The sequence below is a fragment of the Halichondria panicea genome, chromosome 8 (genome assembly GCF_963675165.1).
Source record: "Halichondria panicea chromosome 8, odHalPani1.1, whole genome shotgun sequence".
Classification (NCBI taxonomy): Eukaryota; Metazoa; Porifera; class Demospongiae; order Suberitida; family Halichondriidae; genus Halichondria; species Halichondria panicea.
This window is the reverse complement of record NC_087384.1, coordinates 3,203,735-3,216,015: the sequence shown is the minus strand read 5'-3', so window position 1 is coordinate 3,216,015 and position 12,281 is coordinate 3,203,735. Positions and strand designations below refer to the sequence as shown.

Below are 12,281 nucleotides of genomic sequence, written 5' to 3'. Positions count from 1 at the left end.
CTCTAACCACGAGGCCATAAATAGGGAAAACATAAAATTATATTACATTGTAAAAGTTACATGTAACAGTACAGTCATTAAATGCTAGTGACAAGATCGATTGAACACAAACTTAACTTTGTATAGTACTATGAGAAGGGATAAACACATGCATGTTACTGGCTAGGATAATAATTATACAACACTTTCTAAACTAGGTTCACTATCGTTCAGCATAGATGATCGAATGGACATATCCAGTTCACTGCCACCAACTGACACTCCATCTCCACTCCGACGAGAAGTCTTCACAAACGGGACAATGGAGACAGCCTTGAGTGACCACAACTTTCCCATCGTCAGCATCGCCATACACTAGCTGCTCCCGTATCCAAGTGAGGGCTGACAACACTTCACCAATTGCTTCTACCCACTCTATTTTATTCTGAAGTGAAGGAGCCAGAAATATCACTTTTTGTTGATCTAGATTGTTATTAGAGTACTTCCTTAGACCGAAAGCACAGGTGAGCTGCTTCTTGGAGTATCGAAAAAGTTCGTTTCTCTCAGTGATTGCAGTGAGGATGTGGTATAGTGGAGGAGGTTACTAATCCTAAAAATTAATGGTAAGATCTAGAACAGACTATAAGAAACAATTTAAGTGAGCAAGAAGACAACGATGTGTAACTAGGGAACAATACTAAAGTATAAAGTGGCAGTCTATAAAATAGTAGGGTTAGTTTGGTTCAGTTTGTTCAATTTGTTCAACCCTCCGACAGAACTCAGGATAGAGATGTCTGTTAGACTCAGTCTTCAACAAAACGTCCCCCAGTGTGCGGTAGGTATACTCCCTCCACTCGTGTCTCTTCCATGACTCAAACATCTGGTACCTTTGCTCCATCACACAATCATGATAATCAATACCGATTCGTTCAATCTCGGAGTTATCTATCTTTAGAAAATGAGCGACAAACCTCCAGTCTGTGATTTTGTCACATAGCCAGAGTATCACCGTGTGTTCTGGGGGCTTGTCTGGGAGTTGATCCGGCTGTGAGGGCGGTGGGTGGTGTGGGGGTTGTGAGAATGGTGCGACATGAGCGGGTTGGAAGGGTTCTGGGGATACCACTCGTTTTGCAGGAGGTGGATGGGATTGTGGTTGTTGTTTAGTAGCAAGTGCTTCTGGTACCCACGGAACTCGCTTGTATCCTTTCGGTGGTTTTGTTGGAATGTTTTTAGGTGCATCCAATTTGTTTCTGTCAATACCAGCCATTCGACAAACGAGCTGCTCGAATCCTCCATACATGTTGCCATACTTGAACTCTCGAGGAACTTTCTGGTCGAGCTGATACGTAGTGGCTGTCAACAGTAGAGTAGGTACGCAGTCTTGTGGTGGGAACGAGTCATCAATGATCACAGGTACAAATTTACTGCCAGTGGGTGAATCCTTCACCTCCTCAGAAATCTCCGCATACATGACATCACGGTAAGTAAGAAACCAAGAGGCACGCTCATCTGCGATTGGAAACTTTTGCTTGTCACAAGAGAACAGCTCTTTGAACGCAGGTGAACAGACCATGATGAGGTAGTCACATAGCTCTATGTGAGACACGTACCACTGAAGCCAGTTACTCGGTTGGGAGTTGCCAAAATGGAGATCAGAGATGACTGAGAAACCAACACGATCCAAGTCACTAATCAAGTGAGTGATCTGACTCTGGTTGTGAACAATTTCATCTTTTCGTTCTTTGGGATCATAGTATGGGGATTCTGGGTCTGGAGCATAGCAGACGAACACACTCACACCTTGGCCGAGTCTCGGAAGGTTGTTGATAACGTCTTGCTTGGTTTTGAACTGGACACTAAGGAGTCGACCTTTTCCGATAGCATCTGTGGCCACTATAAATAGAAACAAAGCACAAACCCTAAAGATGCTTCAGGAAAATAGAAGTACATGGTATGTACTTCAGAGCAAAACGTCATACATTATAATTGCGTGGAAAAGTTACGGTATAAATTTTACCGTCACTTTCGAGAGAATTCGGTCCTTTCCCCTTAAGGAGCGGGCTGGGATACGAGAAACTTGTCCTCTGTGTCGACTTGTTGTCGGGTACTGAATGTAAGATTATAGTGAACATAATTATATAGGCAAAATGCAGTACTGATTCTAGATATTCATGACACAGTAGTGAACAAAATTATGAAAGTGTTCTACTCAGAGAAGTATGGCTCCTGGAGAAGGACCCAGACTGAGAGTCATGCTTACAGAAACAGCTTTCTATTGTAGCGACAAGATGCTATAAATACGTAGGATGCCTCGAATAAAGGCCGCGTGTTGTTGTTAGCTAGCTGCCCACGTGTAACTTCAAGCTTTTTAGCTTTTGCTCGCTTTCATTCGACAACGAATCTTTAACATCAAAATCTGCCAAATTTAAAACTACTACCTTATTGTTTCGAGGCTATCCATGGCACAAACACAATGCTATCGCATCCAGGTGAGTACACTCAGAATACACAGACAGACAGACGGACAGACTGACTGACTACTATACCCGCTGGCCACGGCACGGCCTCGGATAATGAGCTATCCAAATGAAAACAATAATCAACAAGTGACATATGGATAGAAACATCTTGAAAGGATAGAACTGTACGTAGTACGTACAATTAATGGCTCTTTTATTTGGCTGCTGTAGCAAACGCTCTAGTGCGAAAGCTGTATTGCAACTGTGGAGCATGCAGTTATAGAACGCACGCACACATACATACAGTGGAACCCTATTTAACGGCCGACCCCACCCCTGAATAATGACCAATATGGATAATGTCCCAATTTCAGCCATGTGTACTACCAAGGGCGTATGAAGAGAAGAGGGCATGTAACTCGCAATGTATACCGTCAAAATTCTGATAAGTCAGCAGGATATAGTATATTTAGCCAACCGCCCACACGTAAATAGGCGTGATAGTGGGCGTGAACACTGTTATACTAGAAATTTACCGCAAAATTAATTTAGAAGAGCTTAGAATTGATCAATGGCTACTTCTAGTCTAGCTTCTCTTCCGCTTCTCTAATTCCGCTTGTTGACCTTTGTGGCTAACTCTACCCAACAGTACAGTGCTAGCTAGCTAGCTGGCTTGGTGACTATTATGGAATAAGTGCACGTGCAATCTATTTTTAGTGCACACGCCCCTCCCATTTATAATTTGATAGATTGTAGTTGCATGCATACGCTCTTGGTACTACCGTAAAAACTATGCCTGACAAACGGTCGCTATTCCATATAACGACCAGCTTTCTGCCTTCAGATCAGCTTTTTCAATAGAAACTAACTCCCTAACCGTCAGCCACATTTTGGACAAGCAAAACATTATTACTGAGATACATGTACGAGTGTGTGCCAGTAACTGCATGAGTGCCCTTCCCGAATTTGGGACTGTGTGAGGATCTGTTTGCCTCCGCAGCCTTTTCAAGACCTATAGAGAGCATTTAAAGAAGTCCAAGGTTCACTAGAAGACGAATTGACTCGAAGAATTATAATTAAAACCCCTCAACTACAGACACCTCCCTGTAAGGGCCAAGACCTTGTTCCCAATGGTGTCCGTTATAATTATAATTATTACTGCATAATTATAGCGGGAAATGTTCATGAGGTGTAAAATTTCACGTTTTTGGGGCAAAGCAGTTGCTGGGATAAACTCCCATGCACTGGTTCACATGCAAATCTATTGGCGGGTGTGGTTTCCTGGCATTAAAACGCAAACCCACAAACATTTTTGCGGAGTCGAATAGCACCCTCAAAAAAATGTCCCGCTATACGGTACCTATTGTGTATATATATGCCCTATGGAACATTTTCTGGACATGTCACATCCTGGGTACGTTCAGAAATATTGACATCAGTAGGCGGTTCAGAGCATTGTACACTACAGGCTGTTGTTCCCCCCCACTGTTCAGCTAGTTGAACCGTCCAGCCATGCACGAGCGTAACAATCTCAGTGAAAGTGAGTGTATTCCAAAACTGCCTTAGCTTAGCCACAAGGTGAAAGTGTAACAGCTTCCATAATTACCACGGGAGTAACCTTTAATTCAAGACTTCGGTTTTCCTACTAGAGAACGGATTAAGGAGACACTCTGTACAATGTCGACATAAGGCTTACAGCAGCCATCACTCAGTAGCAAGCCTTTGGAATTCCCATGGCCGGTGTAGTGGAACATGAAGCAAGAGTACTGATCAAAATCAGATGGATTGAACATAGCATCAAACTGCTTCGAGGTCATACCAGGGTGGCTGGCAATCGGGCTAACTTTCCACCCACAGCTATGTAATACGTCACTCATAAGTCCGAGATCTTTCATGACTGGTAACACTCCAGGATCTGCTGGGCATTCGCGATCATTGCCCAAGAGTATAGCATAACCTGCTGGCTGTCCGATGTCATAACTCTTTACCTCATATCTCTTTACCTCATTGTTGTAGACAGTCATATTCTGATTCCAGGCAGAATGTGTTGTGCAAGTACCAAATGCAATTTATGTTCTCTCAATGACAGTGGTATCACTCGAGCTTACTTGAGTAGGATGGTGAGAACTTGTGGGGTTAAGCTGCCACTCTCAATCTCTTGGTGATAATTATGGTATGTTGTTGTTGGCAATGATCAGTGCTCTCGTGCTCATAATCAGTACTCGAGCTTTCCTGAGCGGCCTGGGAATACTGAGGCTGTACACTGTCTCGATAAGCCATACTTCTATCCAAATTAAGGTACCAACTGTAGGAATTTAAGGAACTGTAGCATTATCCAGACTTCTCAACAAGTCATGTTATGATATTTCTTTTGGTTCCACAATCGATCATGATCTAGACTACGTCAATAATAATATCGTGGCGCTCTAAGTGTTTGTAGTAAGTCTGCACTGCTAGGAGTGCTAGCTAAAATAGATTTGATTATGTGGTTTCACACATCCGTCCTCCAACCACTAACCACTTATCAATGCAAACAGCCACAGACCGCTGCACAAAGTAGCTAATGTGTAATTTGCCAGACGATAATATATCGGCTGGTCCACGAGACTAGGATCTTCCCCATAGGTTTGGTTTTATTGCTAACTCAGCAAAATCCAGAGGAGGAATGCCAGGGCCAAAAACGTCACTAATTAAAACACCACATGGCCCTATGTTTACATGTAAAACCCCTCGCACCCCTGAGTTTATACACCAACACTAGCTTGATCCTCTTTATAATCACAACAGAAATCGGTTGAGCTATCGCACCCCAGAGAAACCAGCTTGAGCGAATGATACAGTATTTTATCTTATTGAACGATTGTGATAAAGAAAAAGGAGAGCCTGTGTAGAGGCTACAGGAAACACATTGTGCTTGAAAAACAGAGACCTTTTTTTAGCAAAATATGTTTAGCTCCCCCCTATATCAAGAATCCTGGATCCGCCCCTGGTTACAGCTGCTCAAGGATCAATGAAGTGCAAGTAAGAGTCTCTATAGGCTTCTAGCCATGGATCCTTATTTGTGGATTTGAAGCTTTGTTCTCGAGTTATGCCTAGTTTTGCTTACTTGGAATGCCATTGCAACCTTTCAGAAGAGTCTGTAGCAAAACTTGTTCTAAGTGTTGGTACTCTACTTAGTAGTTAGCTCTGCACTAGAACGCTAACTATATATTGGTAGCTGCAAGAAGTCAGCCAGACTTGAACTTTTGGCATCAATCGTTTTTAATAACAATCATGGTCGATCATTACCCACCCTTTGAGTTTTATGCATGCAGCAAAATTAAAAATGTTCATCATGATAATTATAATCAATGTGTGTATATTAAACAGCTAGCTATTAGTAGCTTTATGTTATGTAGCTTTGGCACCTCCACCGAGGCATCAGCACCCGCGGTGCTTTCATTATAGCCAGTGTTATAAATAACTAGAGCACTAAAGTGCAAACCCTCGGCTAGCTGGTGACATATTATATATAATGTAGTGATGCGTGACTGAGCTGTCTAGCACAGCAACTCAGGAGCAATAAAACTAAACCAGACTGGAGGCATGCTAAACATCAGAGTTTTTAGTGGTACATAGATCCATACACTGTGGACTAACAGCAAAGAAGCCTGGAGTCTCAGAGAAGTATGGCTGGAGTAGGATTCCAGAGTCAAGACAACAAATATTAAACAATTCTAGCTTTCTATTGTAGTGACCCTGTTCCATTGTTCCTGGTACGGGATCACTTCAGCTGTAAATACGTAGGGTGCCTCGAATAAAGGACGCGTGTAGCTGCCAACGTGCTAGTTCAAGCTTCTTAGCTTTTGCTCGCTTTTATATGACAACAAAGTTTTAACATCGAAATCTGCCACATTTAAAACTAATAACTTGTTGTTTGGAGGCTGTAAACGCAGTGCTATGGCATCCAGGTGAGTAGACTCACATGTCACACACAAACCGACTACTACTGATACCCGTGGCCGCCCACGCGCCTCGGGTAATTATCAGTTTTCATCTATTAAGTTAACCGCTGTTTGTAACAGCAGTAGTAAGAGCAATGGCTATAAAATCTTGCAACTAGCTAGCACAAGAAAGCACGTTTTTCTCCTAGTGTGTACGTGGAAGATAATTTTGTTGAATCCTGAGTCCAAAGAGTACTGGTAATTAAGTATGGATGTAAGTCACATAAGTATACACATCAGTTCAGGTTACGCTATTAACGGCTGCATAGCTGGCTGTGAGAGTTTACTGTATAAAATTATATGAAGCAGACCTCTCGAACTTTGGGCACACATCTCGTTTTGGTGAGAGGACGCCCGTCCACGCATAGAAATAGAAAGCCTTGGTGTTACCTTGGAGCGCGAGGTATGAAAGCCATGCTGTCACTGAACAGACACAAACTGATTTGGAGGCTTTTAACTGAGCCGGGGATCCGCAATATTGTTAACCGACACATCGTTAAGTGAGAGGATGCCGACTCTGACACGGGATGGTAAGTTCACCCGATCGCATGAAGGCATGTACGTACATATGGCTATCCATAGTATGAGGGAGTATGCCTCGTGCTACGAAAAAGGAGTGTATTTTGTGAAGAGATCAGGGAGCCGTTTTTTTATTTTATTTTATAAAGGAAGATGGATGTTCTGTAGCGTGCATGTTGCATTTTTTTGGCCTCTGATGACACCTTCCAATTTAAGTTATTTGCAGGTAACCTTTTAATTTGGTGTGTGCGCCAACCATGATGCATAGCGGCAGAGATGTGTTTTTCATTAGGTGCATCATTGAGTCATCGCGGACAGAGCCACGACTGCTGTATCGTCGGAGTGAAACCGTATTGACAGGCCCTGCTGATTTTCCCTTTAGTATCGCGGCGGTGACAATAGCTATCATTTCTTTGCCTGAAATGAGGCATTCCCCTGCGGATGGGGGCTGGAACCAAACAGAGTGCTGTGTACCCCCACGAGTCCGTGTAGCTGTGTATAGTAGCATGGAAATGCGGGTTCTCCATCAGGTGGTGTCGGATCGAACTTCAATGTTCAGGCGGACACACTGATCTAAGTGGTTGAACCGTGGTGAGGCCTATGATCTGGAAGATCTCCTAAGCCTCGGTGCCATGCGCAAGTGAGGCATACAGTAGTGGTGCATGTATGTGTGGTGTGTACTGTGTACTTGTGTCTGCTACAGCTGCTCTAGTTGAGAGGAGGCCAACCCTCGGATCAATGAAGTGCAAGCAAAAGTCTCCACAGGCCCTGTAAAATAATGCTAGTTGCTCAATTGGAATGCCTCAGAAGAGTCCTTAGCAAACCTGTTCAACGAGTGTTGCTACTCTACGCTATACTATCTGCTGCAAGGCTCTGCTGATGCAGCCATTAAGTTTAGACATGCATGGTCGACCATACCCACTCTTTGAGTTTCCGTTTCCTTGTGATTCTGCCCAGAGCATGCAGGTATTAACAAAAAATGTGTAAAAGCTATTAAATAGTAGCTTTATGTTATGTAGCTTCGGCATCTCCACCGAGGCATCAGTACCCACGGTGCTTTCATTTGATAGATCGTTTTTAAATCATAGTTGAACGTTACCCATTGTTCGAGTTTCCCTGCGATTCTGGATTCTGCCTGAGCAACAAAATGTAATGCATCGAGAAAAGCTATTGCTATAATAGCCTATAGTAGAGCGCTATATGTTATGTAGCTTTGACATCTCCCCCGAAGCATCGGTATGCCCGCGGTGTTTTTATTTATATTATGGCATGTCATTAGTATTGCAAGATTCACAACCGAAATATTAGGGTGATAGCCCTTCTCCCCGATAAAGGGAGGGAACTGTCACACAACCAGTCCGTGCTAGTCCTGTTGGCGGTAGTCGCCTTGTTGCGGGTTTGTGCTACACTTGGTGAGGACCCTGGCAGTGCCCACAGGGCCAGAAGGCATGTCTGTAGGTGTACTTGGGGCCATATCTGCAAAATCCATAGTTAAAGTTGTGACATATCAGGGTCCCATCTGGCAAGGTTCGCTCGGGTAAGGTTCGCTGGGAACTGGGAAGTGTTTTTGGGAGGTTCCTCAGACGACAACTCCTTTTGTGTTGCGAAAGAGCAGTTCTCTTGGCGGTGGGTGATCCACTGTCATGTGTCCAGCGAGGAGATTATGTGGTGAAAGTATTTTGCGTGGAGGCCGTAGTCCAGCGTCTAGTTTATCCATGCAAGTCGGGTCAAAAGCAGGTTGGCCCGCGGAATCTCTGGTTGAGGTAGCCAATGTTCTTTTCGTAGCGCATTAGGGAATCGCCCTGTGGGGTGAGGAGCACTGCGGTGAACATACTGCACCCAGGTCCCGATTCGATTGTACGAGATTTGCTGGCTGTGTCGGAATGTGAGCTTGTTGGTGGCTACTGGTGCGCAGGCTTTTGCAGGAGGTAGGTCCACTAGGTCCACGAATAGTCTACCAGGTTTGACCCGGAGCCACCATAATGGTCTTGCCTCAGTGGTGGGGGGGGGGGGGGGGGGGGAGTCTGGTAAAGGCTGTACCTGTATACATTGCGAGTATTGTGTTGTGGGTGCGTACCCAGTGGTCCGCGATGGATCTTAGCGGGGGTGCCTGCTTGTACCGAATGGTGATCGATGCCCGTAGGTGTCTCCACCAAGAGTCCGCGTGGACTCCAGTTAACACTTATCTATAATTATAGCATCCACCCCGGGGACCTTAGCTTTGTGTTTTTTTTATTTATTGCGTTGTGGTGGCGACAAGAGTCCGTGTGGACCCTATACCAGTTGTGGTGATGTGTCCACCTGGTGTCCGCGTGGACTGTACACCTACCCCTAGGTGCTTGGGGGTGCGTGCCGTTGGCCGCTTGTAGATGCCTGTAGGGCTATCCGCCAAGAGTCTGCGTGGACTCCAGCTAATATTGATGTATCTATATATGGCATCCACCCTGGGGGCCTTAGCTTTGATTTTGTATTTTTCGCAAGCGATAGTGTTTGTGGGTGTGTGTGTTTATGTGGGCTGCTCAAGGATCAATCAAGTGCACGTAAGAGTTTCTATAGGCTGAATTTTAATTCGGGATTTGCAAAGTAATGCTAGTTATGCTTGCTTGGAATGCCATTGCAGCCTTTTCAGACGAGTGCCTAGCAAAACTTGTCCATGGACTCTACTTAGTAGTTAGCTCTGTACTAGAATGCTAGCTATTAGCAGGTGCAAGAGTGAGAAGAGAGCTGTAAGGCTCGGTTGATGCTGATCTCAGGCTTGAAGTTTGGGCATTGATCGCTGTCAACAACAACCCTGGTCAGTCATTCATTACATGCTCATCATAATAATTATAATGTGTGTAAATAAATGCATGCACTCCGCTTTTTGTTACATAGCTACCATTGGTGGTGATGCGTTCACCAGGTGTCCGCGTGGACTTTGCCTACCAACATCCCCAAGGGTCCGCGTGGGCCCTAGCTACCTACTATACCTACCCCTAGATGCTTGGGGGTGCGTTGAATTATGTTGGTGATGTCAGCGAGAGCATCCCCAAGGGTCCGTGTGGACCATTGGTGGTGATGCGTTCACCAGGTGTCCGCGTGGACTATGGCCTGGCAATGGGCTAAAGCCAAAGCCTGCTGGCTTAGCCCATTGCCATAGACAGAAAGAGGTGAAATCCAGCTTGGACCATTAGTGGTGCGTTCACCAGGTGTCCGCGTGGACTGTACCTACCCTGGGTGTATTGATGGGGATGTCAGCGAGAGCACCCCCAAGGGTCCGTGTGGACCCTAGCTACCATTACTTGTGATGCGTTCACCAGGCCTACCCCTAGGTGCTTGGGCTTTGGCTTAGCCCATTGCCATGGACAGAAAGAGGTGAAGCCCAGCCAAGATTGAGGTTTACCGTTTGCAAGTATTAGTGCCAGTATTAGTGGTTATGTGTTCACCAGGCCTACCCCTAGGTGCCTGGGGGTGCATGCTTCGGCTTAGCCCATTGCCATGGACAGAAAGAGGTGAAGCTTAGTCGTACAGTGCCCCACCATGCCAGTATAGTGACGCCTTCTAAGGTTTAGGAAATTGTGCTAAATGGCCCTTAATGCCCTCGCGTGCGCTGTGGGCCATGCTGGTGGGGGTGGGTGAATAGTGAGTCGGCTACTCCTAAACCCACTAAGCACGGTATCCTGCAAAAATCACGTTCACTCGCACCCCACAGACTAGATCTAGAAAAGGGTTGGGGGACTTAATTTAAATGGTACTGGCTGACCTGGGATACCGGGTTGGGGGGGGGGGTGGCGTGAGAGTGTGGCAACCCAGAGCTTGGCCGAGTGGAGGATGATAATTAAAGCAATCCTGACGTAGACGTCCACTGACGCTGTGACCCCTGCCATGGCATTGGACCACGGATTGTTACAATCTATGATTGGACAGCGCCCTGCTGACTGTTGGAGCACCTGCGCCTGAACAGTAAAGACAGCTAGCCTGCTGAAGTGATAGCTAGACAAATTTCAGCCCAAGGCAATGCGAGTGATATGACAGATCTCCGCACGAGGCGATGCTTGCTAGGCATGCGTAGTGTGAAGGCTACTTCTTAAACTCCATTGAATCATGTATTAAACTGCTTTTATGATATGGAGCATGTTGATGTCGTGTAACATTAAAAGCATTCCATGAACTGTTTTACTGAGGCAATCATGGTTAACAGTAAGTCGGGTTGCGTGTTGACTATGTCTTGGTGACTCAGTTTGTATAAAATAGACTAGATCTACCTGGTACGGGTTAGCAGTAAGTCGTGTTGCATGTTGATCAACCAGTAGCTTCCTTCACTGACCTCTCCTGAAGAGAAGGCATGTTACTGACTGCTTGCGCATGCGCAACATTATTGGATACTTGCTCCCGTAAAATTGTCCTGAATTTATCACGAAATATCCTGACGAAGTATTGAAAGTCATACACAGAGCTACTATTAGCTAGATATATAGCTAGCTAGAGTAGTTTTGTTGTACAGCTATTTTCTTTCTGATGGAGTCAGTAGCAGCAGTATAGTGGATTTTCACCAAACTTAGTATTAGATGGGCGTGGCCTGTCTATAATTAGTAGCGATGTCAGACCAATTTTCGTTTTTGCTGTTTCTAACTCCAATGTATTACCAAGGGCGTACTACTATCTCACACTACTACTATTGCACACTCTAGGCAAACCAGAAAAACTTTACTGAATTGGATTTAGTCAAGCGAATGCAGAGACACAGCGTTTTGAAGAACACTAGCCAGGAAAATATTCGTACAAAAATTTACCGCATTTGTAATGTACTTGGTGGGACTTATAAAATTTATCGCTAATACCAGAAATGATCTTAAAGTTTGCATATCTGCTGAACGTCTGCTCTACCCCATACTGGAGATTGGTTGAACGGGGTGCCATCAGATGTGCTTGGCCTCCACATGCAGGACAAGGAATTCAACAGCTGCTTGAAATATTGGCTCGGCATCCCTCTCCACAGTGCCCTCCACCTCTGCCCAGCATGTCGCACCTCCGCCGACGAGTATGGTGACCATCAAGTTGGCTGTGGTGGAAATGGAGACAGAATCACCCGCCACAATGCGGTCAGAGATGTCATTTTCTCAGCTGCTTAATCTGCAGCTCTCGGACCATCCCGAGAGGCCCAAGGTTTAATCCCAGAATCACCCGCTGACGTCTTCCTCCCAACTTGGCAAGGTGGCAGGCCCGCTGCCTTGGACGTCCATGTAATTTCACCGCTCCAGCAAACCCTCATTCATGAAGCTGCCTTCTCCCCTGGACACGCCCTAGAAGTTGGAGTCAGGCGCAAGCTCACTACCCATCTACAGGCCTGCCGCTCCATAGG

At 45.3% G+C, this 12,281-nt stretch overlaps 1 protein-coding gene across 8 annotated transcripts in view; it reads right to left on the bottom strand.

Annotated features, from left to right (window-relative positions):
* Positions 1–21: 21 nt before the first annotated feature.
* Positions 22–12,281, bottom strand: part of LOC135339913 (uncharacterized) — a 31,418-nt gene continuing 19,158 nt past the window's right edge. For 6 of the 8 annotated variants that reach the window (XM_064536149.1, XM_064536148.1, XM_064536150.1 and 3 more), the window contains 2 exons: positions 1,997–2,086; positions 22–1,872 (listed from right to left, as the gene is read on the bottom strand). In XM_064536149.1, the coding sequence (XP_064392219.1) occupies positions 713–1,872; positions 1,997–2,086 (1,250 nt within the window). In that variant the 3' untranslated portion in view covers positions 22–712. The remainder of the gene's footprint in view (positions 1,873–1,996; positions 2,087–12,281) is intronic. The other 2 variants (XM_064536154.1, XR_010396140.1) reach the window with 2 other exon arrangements.